Source organism: Borostomias antarcticus (assembly GCF_949987555.1).
Source record: "Borostomias antarcticus genome assembly, chromosome: 5".
In the NCBI taxonomy this organism is placed as follows: Eukaryota; Metazoa; Chordata; class Actinopteri; order Stomiiformes; family Stomiidae; genus Borostomias; species Borostomias antarcticus.
In genome coordinates, this window is record NC_140238.1 from 4,652,337 (window position 1) to 4,666,460 (window position 14,124).

The 14,124-nt window shown below is 46.0% G+C and overlaps 1 protein-coding gene across 1 annotated transcript; it reads left to right on the plus strand.

The window, feature by feature from the left end:
* Positions 1-2,379: 2,379 nt before the first annotated feature.
* On the plus strand, positions 2,380-13,449 carry pabpc4 (poly(A) binding protein, cytoplasmic 4 (inducible form)). The gene is made up of 15 exons (XM_084438713.1): positions 2,380-2,930; positions 5,956-6,149; positions 6,374-6,489; positions 8,612-8,751; positions 8,892-8,986; positions 9,074-9,211; positions 9,670-9,765; positions 10,607-10,876; positions 11,379-11,469; positions 11,767-11,862; positions 12,074-12,201; positions 12,310-12,400; positions 12,559-12,689; positions 12,890-12,994; positions 13,166-13,449. The coding sequence occupies exons 1-14, from the start codon at positions 2,735-2,737 to the stop codon at positions 12,989-12,991; spliced, it is 1,884 nt and encodes a 627-aa protein (XP_084294839.1). The 5' UTR covers positions 2,380-2,734; the 3' UTR covers positions 12,992-12,994; positions 13,166-13,449.
* The last annotated feature ends 675 nt before the right edge of the window (positions 13,450-14,124 follow it).

Genomic DNA, 14,124 nt, shown 5'->3' on the forward strand with positions numbered 1-14,124 from the left:
TGTGGCTTTCAGGAGGGAGGATGCAGTCAACTTGATTCTCAACACCTCACACCTGAATCCAGAGGTGAGTTGGTGATCTCTCTTATGCTCAAAATTCTGTCTTAAACCTGTTGAGCGGATGAGGTGGAAAAACAGAAACGGGCCCCTCTGATGCTGGGCATGGTAGTATGAATACAGTAAACCGAATACAGTAAACCCCCCTCCTCTCCTCAGGTATACCTTCACTGTGGCGTAATGGTCTCTGACCAGGGTGTGACGCCAGACTCTAAATCCTGCAACTACAACAAGCAAAAACACAGGTATTTGGGCATGGCTTAGAGAGATTTCTAATTTATATATTTTTTTTTTTTTATTTTTTTTATTTATTTTTTAATGTATTTTACTAGTCCTTTAGTTGTGGTTTATTGATTATCACTCATGACAGATGGGAGGAGCTCAGTGGTGATGTTGATGTGTGCAGCTGTTGTGGCTCAAAGTGCAAAGGCTCATCTAACGGAAATGCCCACATTGGTCAGTATGATATTTATTTGATTTGATGATAACTGACAATGTCAGCCAGAGTGTTAAGCACCATTTGTGTCAGTGTCACTAACTCCTTTAGGTTTTGCCATTTCAGCTTCCAAGGCTGTGGTCAGCACTGGTCCTCTAATAGTCATGGACAGAAGTCCTACTGCCACGTCTCAAGCTTCAGTCCATGAGTCTGTCAACTCCTCCAGTCCCCCAGTAGCCAGTCCTGTGCAGTCTGACTCCAGTAGCCCAACAGTCGTGTCTGGATACAGGCCCTCTTCCACCCCACAGTCTGACTCTGCAGGCCCTAGTGGACCTCCAGGCTGGGTAGCATCGGGGGCCTCCTCTGGTAGCTACCTGGAGAGGAATGTTGTCCCAGAAGCCCTCTGGTCCTCTCCCCCAGAGGTGGTGATCATCAATCAGGACCAGGGAGGAACCCTGACCTTGTGGATGCCAGGACAGCTGCAGGTCAACGCTGATGTAAGCCTGGGGTCATCTCGTTCTCCAGCCTCTTCCATGCAGAGCGACGCACCAGCTGAATCAGCCCGGGGTCCCGCCTCACTAAATATTGCCTCAGAGGAGAACCAGTCCACCCAGCGGGCCCCTTTAGCCACTAAACAGAAGAGAACCTCGCCTACCGAGTCCGTAACGGGCAAGGGGCTCACGGGGGCTGAGATTGTGATCGGTGAATGGACAATGCCTCTAGATCTGGAGACGGCATCTTTCATTGAGGAGTCCCATAGAAAGCAGTGGGGTGGAAGGACGAATGTACCCAGGACGAGTATTCCCTCTAACAAAGCAGTGGATGAGGGCTACAAGCCACTGCCAGTTGACTACATGCTGAATGGGCTACATGATCATCTGTATGACTACAACAAGATGGATGGAGAGGCTGTGAGGAAGACGGAGACCGAGGAGAGGAAAGTAGAAGCAGGATCTACTGGGAGCTCCGTGTTTCGCTCAAAGGTGCAGGTGTCCCAAGCCTCGGATGGTTCCCAGATACTGAGCTACGAGGAAGAGGTGAAGATGCCTGGGGAGAAGGAGATCAGAAAGTGTGGGACGGAGGGTAAGGCTCAAGACGAGAGGCTGGGGATTGGCCAGAGTGACCTGGTGTCATCATTCCTGGATTTGCTGAGGTAATGCTTTTTACTTGGCCTCAGCGCATCCAACTTTAGAACTGTACACTTGTATTGATTGGATGCCAATTTACTGATTTGAATGTCAATTTACATTTCACACATTGTATTAAGATTTGCCATGTAGCCTATTCCCGTTTAACATGTTTGTTTCTCTTTCTGCAGGCGGCTGGACAAGGCGGAGTAGAAAACTGGACTTTAACTGAATAAAATACATGCATGACCCATTTTGTTTCTGGTTACTTTCCTCATATAGACCCTGGTAACTTTTCTGATTCAGAGCTTGAGTTAGTTAAGGTTCACAGTTCTGCTCAGTAGGCCTAGTTTAGTCGAGGGACACCTTGATCCAGACACACCCACTTCTTATCCACCGCTGGTGTAAAAACCGAACAACTTTCAGAATATTTGCCGTTAGGACTATAGGCTACGCTTCATCCTCCCTCGATCAATCACCCCCGTGCAGTCACACCCAGATGTCGCTGTAGGCAGCTCAGTCGGGTGCTTGTGACAGTACACGGTCGCTCTCCCTTTTACACCGCACGCTGCGCTTTTATTTTTTTTTCCTTCTCCGACCTATCCCAAGTTCGTCCCTGGCTACTGTTTCCTCTGCACCGCACTCACTATAAAGTGCACATGCTTTTCTCACGCAGTCTCTTTCCCCGGCCACAAAACAACCGTGAGTGTCTAACTCACTGTTATTCAAAAACTTAAAAAAAGAAAAAAATATATAAAAAATACAAAATATATAAAATCTTAATAAAAATAAGTACAGTAATTGAAAATATAAATCGTAAAAAAAAATATTTTTTTTCTTTATTTAAAACAAAAACAGGCCTCGGACTTAACCCGAAGTTGTCGATAATTAACAGCAGGACAAACCTTTAAAGGACGCCGAAAACCACTGCTCTCAAGCTTGTCATTCTTTCCTTTATTACCAGCGAGTCGTACAAAACTTCTGTAGATCGAGCAAGTCGATCTGCCAGAGAACGTTTCAGTATTAGTGATTATTTAGCACGAATTCGACTCCGGAGAACAATTCAAACAGAGATTCAGTGGGGAATCGCATTCATTTATAGTGTGAACTCCGGGAAATGAACACATCGACCGCGGGGAGTTATCCAATGGCTTCTCTCTATGTTGGCGATCTGCACCCCGATATCACGGAGGCTATGCTGTATGAAAAATTCAGCCCAGCCGGACCGGTTCTGTCTATCCGAGTCTGCCGTGATATGATCACCCGGCGCTCTCTTGGATATGCCTATGTCAATTTCTCTCAACCAGCTGACGGTAAGCAATAATGTATCTCAATTATGGTCATGGTCTGTTTATTCTGTGAATGTATGTCATAGACGTGCATTAACTGTGATACTGTGCCTGTGTGCATTCTGTCAAGTTTTCTGTGAAAGCCTATAGCCCTGTTTAGTCGGACAGCTCCCAACCTCATGTCCTATGGACTAATTCTTTGCAAACACTCTGTAGGCCTACTGCATAGATAGAAAGATATGTTCCAACTAGCTGTGGAAACATGCAATCATAAACAACTGCATGTTCCATTCATTGCACATTGACCAACTCTAGTAGCATGTTAATAAGCATGCACAGATTACTGTAGGTGACCATTTGACCCAAAATGGACCGAATGACCCAGGTTGTGTGACTGTTACAGGCAACGTCCAGGGTTCCCTGACACTTGCAGACCTATATTCTGACCTGTGATTGTGTCCACCTCTCCATATGAACCGGCAGCACTGCAGCAGTCAGAGAGCCGCTCCAGCAATTCCACACTGCCTAACCCAGATGACCCATTTCTACGCCTATTTAAAGGGCCACTAGGGGACAGATAGTTCTGTAGTGAAATTAATTCCCATTGCCTCCCTCCTGAGTTTCACGGGAAGAACAGGGGCAACCGGCTGAACAATGGCTCGTGGTTTTGGGACGTGTGTGTGTGTGTGCGTGCGTACACACACACACGTGTATGTGTAATCTGATGAACGAATCAACGTAATGAGAGAGTCAATCCTACGATGGGATTTGTCTTTAATTTCTACAGGGCATCTAGAGAAAGCCTTAACTGTTCACACTATCAAACTTATTTTCTCTAAACCTTGGTTATGTAGCTTGTTTTGCAGGGACATTTTATTAATATCACAGTCATTTCTTACTACAGTCATTTTGCTCCCGAATCCACCCACAAACTCATTCATGGAAGTCCACTTGAAGAATTTCCAATATTTGAATGGAGAGTCCAAGCTCTGGATCCTGTTATTAGTAGAAGTCAGGCACTTCACTTTTCATATACAGTAGGCTACTGTGCTCCATATCACATGTTTGGCTTTGGGACTATGGAAATAGATGATTGAGTAAATGTGGGTTGTGTAGTGTGTGTGTGTGTGTGTCTAGAAAGTGTTTACATCTGTGGGACATTTTGGCTGTTGTGTCAACACTGACCACCTGTCACAACGTATCTGTCCATAAAACACTGCAAGACAGGCAATGTAGACTCAGACTGTTAAAAGAGGCTACTGGGCCATTTACAGTGAATAGTGTTGAAAGTGTCACTAATGTGTGTGAGCTTGTGAAGAAATGGGCAAAAGTGGTCATTTGGTGGGGGTTGGGTGTAGGGTTATGGTGGGAGAATGGCTAGCTCTTACACATGCGCACGCACACACACACACACACACACACAAACACCAATATAAATAAATAAAAAGTCCAGTTTTATGTCACATCTTCCTACTGCCCAGTCTGGAGTTCATGTTAATGTTGTAACTCGAGTGTGTAAGGGTTTATTTTAGGCGGGGAATCCTCCTTCGTGATTCTGAGTAGCCATGATGGCTGTTCACTGGAACTTGGTTTCATCATGTCACAGCGGCATTGTAAACAGTTGCTAGACCTGGTGTTTCTCATCTGAACATTCTGGTTGAATTTGTCTCCTTCCCATCAATGGTAGAGAATGCTTAACTCACACTCCATGCCCGCACATAGCTCTCAGGACCCCACTCTAAATATAGACTCAGGCAGACCACATTCTGCCTGTCAGTAATATCTAAAGAATTTGTGTCTTCTAAGATAAATGTTTGACAGTCAATGACTTGGCTTGTGAGTGGACAATTCAAATTTGATTTACTTTAGGTAGTGAGTGATGTCTGACCTGTCAATCATGTTTGCCATTAGTGTACTGCTTTCTATATTTCTTTCCTCAAAGCCCAATAACACCAATGACACTTGATTAAAAAAAAAAAAATCAGATCTGCCCATTGGAACCTTCCAGAATTAGACCCACTACACACACACACACACACACACACACACACGTGCGCACACAGTTCATTATCACACACCTTCTCTGAGCAGTGAGCGGTTTGTGAAGTACAATTGCAGGGCAAACTGCTGATGCCAGCAGACGCAAGTCAGCTCCGTTTTGTTTATCAGACATTTTTAGCTCTAAAGCCGGGGCGCTGTGTTACTGTGGAGTGACGGGAACAAAGGGAAGCTCTCTGGCTGGCATGTGTGCCCAGATGAACATGGGAGCCATGATAGAGAGGGTGGGAGGGCAAATAAAGTGTGAAAAAGGGCAAGTAAGGTCAGGGAAATCGGCACATGAGCATGGAGAATGATTAATTACATTGTAGTAGTCGACGTAGTACTACTAACCATTAAAAAAAAAAGAATTTGAGACAAGTCAGTGAGAGAGACAGGCTATTACACGCATTGAGACATTGATTCCAGTCAGGTCGTGTTGATATTGTAACAGAGCTTTAACTCTGACCTGCCCAGGTCAGGCTCCAGCATGTGGCCCCACAACGTACCGCTGTTCTCAACCGTCTTGAGTGTGAGCGCGGGCGCCATGTGCACCCGCCTGACCGGCTGCAGCTGTCCTGAGCTCCACTCGCAGACACAGCTGCACTACTGACTCATCAGCCACGAGGTGTAGCCCGAACGCGCCATTCTGGAATGGAGGGACAGCTAGGCCCGCCCGTTAGCCGCATGGCGGTAGCTACAGCTGTATGACACTAGATATGTTCTGCTTCCATCTCTGCGGTCACTATTTTGGCATAGTGCGGTAGTGAAATGGGCGATGGTGGATTGTGACGGTGGTGTGTGGAAATCGTTACACAACAGCATGCGCTGTGTCCAGGTCTGAAAGGGTCAGGGCCCTGTGATAAATCACCTGTAGCATGTCGAGGTCAACACCGTGGGGATTGAGATGCTTTTGGCTCCTGGTTGTGACGCAAGACCATCTGTCTCTGCCCGCTGCCCTCTCACCTCTGACCCTGCCCCCCCCCCCCCCCCCCCCCCCACCGTAACACAGCGGAGAGAGCCCTGGACACCATGAACTTTGACGTGGTGAAAGGAAAGCCGATCAGAATCATGTGGTCCCAGCGAGACCCCTCCCTCAGGAAGTCCGGGGTGGGCAACGTGTTCATCAAGAACCTGGACAAGACCATCGACAACAAATCACTTTATGACACCTTCTCCGCCTTCGGCAACATCCTGTCGTGCAAGGTAGGAATGGAGACGATGCCTACAGGTTAATTTAGTACTGCAGTAGAGAAGCACACCTTAAAGCTCCCTACTATCATCTTGTCCTAATATATTCTTTCACAGTCTGACCAGTGTAGTTTTCTCAGTGTTGAGGAAACGAAAGAACTGCATTTCCCAAAAGGCGATCAGTGTACAGTACAATATCATAACAGCTCCCTCTCTGTTCTCTGTCCTGCTCGGACCAGGTGGTGTGTGATGAAAACGGGTCGAAGGGCTACGCCTTTGTGCACTTCGAGACGCAGGACGCCGCCGACCGGGCCATCGAGAAGATGAACGGCATGCTCCTGAACGACCGCAAGGTGTGAGTGTCTGATCACAGAGGAGGAGAGGGTCGGAGGGAGGGGGCTCAAATTAGGATTTCACTTTTTTGACAGTTGAGGCAGGCTAGAATAGCTCGCCGTTGATATGAGTCGGTGAGGTCCAGCGATTGATGTGATATTGGAGGAAGCTTACCAGTCTCCAGATATCTGTCTATGTTTAATGTATCCTGTCGCGCTGAAGTGTCCGAGTTGAAAGGAATTGCTGCTAATTGTTATGTAGTTGAATGAGTATGTGTTGCGCGAGTTGAGCAGAGAAAGAGTGAACAAATATTGTACGACTCGGAGTTCACGGATGTGATGCACCTGTTCATCACTGTGTATCTGCCTTTGCACTCACTCTGTGTTCTACAATTGCATTGCGTGGTTTGTGTTAATTACACTACTAATAGCGAGACCCTAGCAGCTGTGAGGGTGATTAACTTTGAATCACACACACAGACACACACACAACACTTCCACTCTCGGCGGTCCTTCCAAAATCCCCACTCAGCCGAGCGTCAGTTCAGTCTGTCTGTCTGTCTGTCTGTTCGTCCGCCTGCCTGTTTGCGTGTGTGTACGTGTGTGTGTGTAACCACGCTTGTGTGTTTTAGTGACACGGCGAATGCAGGAATGCAATACGGGAACACGGATGGGGAGAGGTCTGCCTAAAGGTATATAAACATCATCTGGTCCTCAGCTTCACTCTCTGGACCTCTGTCCCTCTACACCCCCAAGTATCGGACCAGGAAATGTGTTTGTCCTCGCGCCGTGTTGTTCTTGGATACTGTATAGCAGACCACATAGGTGCCTGGGTGTGGCGTTATGAATGGTGTTTTATAGTCTTTTTTTAAAAGGTTGTTCAATGTTTTGAGAAGGCCTCGACTGATGAAAATGTATTTTATGTTTTTTTTTAAGCTGGAATGCCAACACATTTCAGTAGTTTTGTGAAGGAAGACAGTAAAGGTTCGGAGAGGAGTGCATTGGAAATGCATCGGGATCGGAATATGTAGGCTTCAATCGTTCTTTTGGAAGTATGATTCACAATCTTTTTTTAATGGCTTCTTTGAATTGTTCTGCCTATCACACTTGAGTTGAGAGGCCCTACCCAGGAGCCTGAAAACATTTTTACTGAGATCAGACAGAAGACAGAAAGAACAAGGACACAGTCAACCAGTCGCCATTCACCCATGATGCATGTCGTCAGCATGTACAGTTGTTGAACGTGTCAGTGGAGTGGGTTTTTCTAGTTTAGATTTCTCTATAGAGCTAGCATATAATATCATCATATTTTTGTTTGGTCTAAAATGTAAGCATGTATTTGTGGACAAGATCCTATAAAACTATGATTGCTCTGTATAGGTCTCCCTCTGCTGTCTGTACAGGGCTACTGCGGCCATAGGGGATCTGCTCAATGCATTCTACAGGGTCTAATAACACCAAAGAGAAATAATAATTATAATAATAATAAGGAATTTTATTTATATATAGCACACTTTAAAATGCAGGACAAATCTCAAGGTGCTTACTTTGGAGTTTGTTCTACTTTGGAGAAGTACCAAAAGAGTTACAAAAACACCTCAAGCTCTGAACTCTGTGGATTTAGAAAGTAGACGGGCTCCCGATGAGTAGGATAGTTTATACTGTGACTGTGACACTAAGCATGGTTTTTAAGCAGTGCAGCCGCTTCTATACGGCACAGGTGTGTCTGTCTGTATCTGTTTGTAGCATGAGATTTAATACCTTTGCATACCAGCAGAGGGCAGTAGAGATTGCTCATGAACCTTACTTCACCACTTGGGTGTGATTTTATTATGTACAAGCCAAAATCTACTTGGCAATGGGAAAAATGAATTGTGGCGAGCGCCCCACTGTGGTGGGTTCTGGTACATGACGGGTGAACGCACAAACGAATGCACGAACACACACAAACACAACCACTAATGTACAGGGGTCTAATTAATTATCCTCTGCACACACACTAATGTACATTATAAAATTAATATAACCCCCCCCCCCCTCCTCGATTTCATCGGGTGGGGGACAAAAATTGGGTTTTGGTCCCTCTACATTCCTGCCCTGGACTGCTTTACAAGAGCCGTATCTCTGCTCTGCCTCCGTGTGCAGGTTCGTGGGCCGTTTCAAGTCTCGGAAAGAGAGGGAAGCCGAGCTGGGGGCCAAGGCTAAGGAGTTCACCAACGTCTATATTAAGAACTTTGGGGACGATATGAACGATGACCGCCTGAAGGAAATGTTCGACAAATACGGTAAAATGAGACAGGAACATTTTACACCCCCAGTTCCTGGGATTAGTCACACTTTGTCGCAAGTCCGTTGTATTCCAGTGAAGAACTTAGTGATGTACCTGTAGATATGGCTCTGATTTTGTACCATTTGACCCCTGCAGGCAGAACACTCAGTGTGAAAGTCATGACCGACCCAAGCGGCAAGTCCAGGGGCTTCGGGTTCGTGAGCTACGAGAAACACGAGGACGCCAACCAGGTACTGCCGATCGGGGCTCATGTATGGTTTGTACGTTTGTGTGTGCTGTTATTGTACAGTAGTTAATTACTATGATTTCATTCTCAGGCCGTTGAGGAGATGAACGGCACGGAGCTCAACGGCAAGACGGTGTTTGTGGGACGTGCTCAGAAGAAGATGGAGCGCCAGGCCGAGCTGAAGAGGAAGTTTGAGCTGCTGAAACAGGAGAGAATCAGCCGCTACCAGGTCTGCCGGCTCCACTCTTCCTCTGACATGAGATATCCATATCAGAATACAAATCCTAAACGGAAATACTGATCTAGCTGGCTTCATCGTCTACCACTTACTTCACTCGTCATTCGCTGTGAGACGAGGAGTGCTGTTTTGTGAGACTACTGTAGTAGAGGTTTTTTTGTCAGAATCTGAATTAATTGTACTTTACATACATATGATTTATTTTCCTGACACCATGGTGCTTACAACAATATACAATGGACAAGTGTAAGGACAGGACAGTGCATGACAGGTGATACAAACATAGTACAAAAGGTAGCAGTGCAATTGGACTACAGAAAGTCAGTGCAGAGTCAGTTTAGTGCAAAAGTTGCAGGGGGCGGGGGAGAGAGTCAGAGGGCAGCCATGTTGATAAGGCTGAAGGTCGTGCACATGAGTACGGTGGCTCACGCCTTCATTTCTTCTTTCAGGGCGTTAACCTTTACATTAAGAACCTGGACGACACCATTGACGATGAGAAGCTGCGCAAGGAGTTCACTCCATTCGGGTCCATCACTAGTGCCAAGGTAAAGAGAATGGAATATATTAAGGGGAGACACTACAGTCAAAATGGTGTTTTTTCTTCCCAACTTCAATTTTCTGTTTTTTTTATATTCTTCTACTATAACATGTATACTATCACTACATTAACAGAGAAATGGCGAGACTTGATAAAAAACGGCTATTTTTCAAATTGTTGTACCTGTGAAACAAGCAGAATTGATCATGCTTATCTTTATCGGCCATTTTCTTAAAACTATGTTTTTTCAGTACCTGACGTCACTCGGTACCTGCTATCTCAACTTCCAGGGCAGGTGCATTCACTAAACTTTACATACTGATTCTCAGATGTATTCTGCAAATATTTACAGCTGGAATTGTGAATATCTTGTTGTCTTTTAATTTTAGGTTGCATTTCGTGTCTAAAAATACGCCAAAAAAGGAGTCTTTTTTCAATATCTTTTGAAAATAAGCTTGTATTCACAAACCCAGCTGTAAATATTTAAGTTTTTAGTATATTGTCAAAACAAAAGTAAAACTTTAAGCCTGCCTTTATCCATTGTTTAGATAGTAGGTACCGAAATATATGCACATTTACGCATATTTAATGAGTTATTGCCTAATTTGCATACCTAAACTTTTTTTTTTTTGAGAGAGAAAGTGTAATACAAAAAACATTTATCTTGATGTGAAGATTAAACTGGTAAAAATTCATGAGGATATCTTTAAAGGAAAAAAACAAATCCTATTCAACTGTAGTGTCTCCCCTTAAAAGCTGTTCTATCACACCGGCATCTGCGTAACTTTACAAGGTGACCAAGTTGAGTCTAAGACATTCACCAAGACGTCCGACTCGTCTGCCCGCAGGTCATGCTGGAGGAGGGCCGTTCCAAGGGCTTCGGCTTCGTGTGCTTCTCCTCCCCCGAGGAGGCCACCAAGGCCGTGACGGAGATGAACGGCCGCATCGTGGGCTCCAAGCCCCTCTACGTGGCCCTGGCGCAGCGCAAGGAGGAGCGCAAGGCCCACCTGACCAACCAGTACATGCAGCGCATCGCCGGAATGAGAGCCATGCCGGCCAACGCTATCATCAACCAGTTCCAGCCCGCCAGCGGCTACTTCATGCCAGCAGTCCCACAGGTGAGGAGGGCCTGGGGTCAATGTCGTTTTAGTTATAGAGCACCATTCATACAAATCAATTTAGCACAGGGTGCTTTCCATAAGAGATGGATATAAAAACATAAATCATATCATGAACACAGTGAGGACAGATTTAAAAGAAAATCAAAGATATTAAAACAAGTAAAGCTATATGGTAAAAGCAATGTTAAAAAGGTATGTTTTGAGGTTCCAGAGGTCGCTCTTTTGGAAGTATGATTCACAACAGCCCTACTTAAAACCATGTTGAACTGTTCAAGTTCATGTTGGTTTATTTGTCGTAAAACAGGATATGGGTACCATGATGTACACACTGAAATGTTTAACGGTACACATTGTGTACTATTGAAATGATGTCATTTCTGTGGGTGAGTCAGTTGTGTGATATCAGTAATATGAGCTCTCTGAGGCAAAACTGGAATATATTACTGAATATATGAAGTGCAATAGCATAACCATATGTCTATGCGCGTGACCCCCCCAGACCCAGAATCGGACCACCTACTACGCACCCAATCAGCTGGCCCAGATGCGGCCCAACCCCCGTTGGCAGCAGCAGGGAGGCAGAGGCCAAGGTGCGGATGACCAGACGCCATCATAAATAACTGTGAACTCTGACTCCGTCTATTAGTGGTCTAGCACTCTTAGAGAGACCAGGCAAATGGCCTGGACAGGAGATGTTATTTTTAGGTGGCCCTTATAAACTGACTTGTTGTGCGATCAGTGCCCTCCTAGACCAAACTGATATGCTCTTAATCTATGCTGGCACCCTGGCACTGATAACACCATAATGTCCTAATTTTGTTCAGTTTAAACGCCACAGTCCGCCCTGCTGTGTATTGACCCCGGGCCCCTCCTCCCCTTTCCCCTAGGCGGCTTCCAGGGGATGCCCAACACGCTCCGCCAGCCCGGCCCACGCGCCGGCCTGCGACACCTGGCTCCCGGCGCCAGCGCCCAGGGCCCTCGAGGTAAGCCCGCCGGAGCACAGAGTGTGGGTAAGAATGGTGACGAGTCCGTGCAACAGCGTATCTACCGACCTCACTCCCAATACCGATTGGTCGATCACTGTTGAAACGGAGTCTCCGTTCCGTTCCCAAGTGCCTCTGCGATTAGCCGTACTCTGGGTGCGCGGCGTGGCGAGGTTTCAGCGTTGTTCTTTCCTCGCCCCCCCACGTCTAGGCGCCGGCCAGGCCATGGGACCCCGCCCCTCCTCCATCCCGACCCCCCGCGCCATGCCGCCCTATAAGTACGCCACCAGCGTGCGCAACATCACCCCTCAGGTGGTGCAGCCAATCGCCTTGCAGCAGGTAGGACACGCACAGAACCTCCTCACGTGAACATGACGGCCGGGCCGGTCGGGGTCACAGTCCGCCTCACTGTCCCCCTCCTCCCTCCTCTGTCTCTGCCTCCCTCAGGCTCAGCCCGCCGTGCACGTCCAGGGCCAGGACCCCCTGACCTCCTCCATGCTCGCGGCCGCGCCCCCCCAGGAGCAGAAGCAGATGCTCGGTACGTCCTGACGCACGTTTAGGCTTTTGGTGCATCTTGGTCCTATAGAATCGCAGATAGATAAAGCATTGTTTGGTCATTTTGAGCTTCAACCCCCCCCCCCCCCCCTCTCTCTCTCTCTTTCTATCTCTCTCTCTCTCTCTTTCTCTCTCGTTCAGGGGAGCGCCTGTTCCCCCTGATCCAGGCCATGCACCCCAGCTTGGCAGGGAAGATCACCGGGATGCTGCTGGAGATCGACAACTCTGAGCTGCTGCACATGCTCGAGTCGCACGAATCTCTGCGCTCCAAGGTCAAATTGAGCAGATGTGACCTCCTCGCTGATCGGCTTGAATGATTTTATTGTTAGAGTTTTGTCGGAAGTTGTGACCTCCCTGCTGTAACCTCTGTCTCTTTCTCTGTGTGTGTGTGTGTGTGTGTGCGTGCGTGTGCGTGTGTGTGTGTGTGTGTGTGTGTGTGTGTGTGCGTGTTTGCGTGTGTGTGTGTGCGCAGGTTGAGGAGGCAGTTGCCGTGCTTCAGGCCCATCAGGCAAAGAAGGACGCCACCCAGAAAGTGGGAGTCATCACCACAACCACTGCTTCCACCACCTCCTGATGTGTAAGCGTCCTATTGAGTTTTACGCTATTTGAATGTCACTAGCCTTTGACCTAAAATGGATAATGGTGTTTGTGGAACATGCAATATTCCTTATAGTGAATTTAATGACAGAATACTGTCTCAAATTGATTTTGGTATGAAGTGGAACTAATACATTTTGTTTTCCCTCAGGTCTTAGACTGAGAAGAGACGGGGAGAGATTGTCACACAGGCTTAGATTTCGTGGGATTTCTCTTACATTATGCAAAACAAAAAATCTATTATAAAAACAGAAAAAGACTTTTAAAAACATACTTGAACATTTTGAAAAATATTACAGTACTTAAATATTTCATAGTGCTGTAATAGTTTTAAACTGTATACCAAAATCAACAAAAACATTTAGCACATTATTTTGACTTGAGGCCCTTCATTTTGTGGCCCTGAAGAGACCCTTTTTCTATAAGGAAAATTAGCTTTGCTCCATTTCTTTGTTTGGATGTTTTCTGTTTGATGATTTGATTTGAACTATTGGATTCCTCCATCCCATCTTGTTAGCATGGGTGGTGTGGTATTCTCAATAAAGGGATGAATATATCAAGTTTACAACATTGTCTGGTGTCTCTCTCGCAAAACAACACACAATTGATTGCAAACAGACATTTTCACCCTATATTTCTAAAATGTAGCATTCTTGTTTTGTTTCTTGGTCACGTTACCAACAACTTATTTTACTTCAGGCACATATACCATTAATCAAGTATTATGTAAACTGTACATGATTGATCACATACAGAAATCAGGATGCGGGCTAATTAATAAACTGAGTCGGCTGTTTGATATTCTCTGTGGCCTTAAAAAATCCTGGGCATTGCTTTGCTCATTAATTTAGTATTGTAGCCTGTGTTGGTGGCAAAGATTATCCAGACAACATTTTATTCTGCTTAGAAACTGCACCAGAGATAAACCAGAATAAAACTGTCCTAGAACATATAACTATATATTTCAGAATATCTGACTGTGAATGTGCACATAAATACATGGGGCAGAGCTTTCCCAACGACAACAGGTGGCGCTCGAGCTTGAATCAAAGGAAAAGGGGCGGGTCTTGGTCGCAATGCACCAATGAGGAGTTGTTGGGGTTAGGGGTT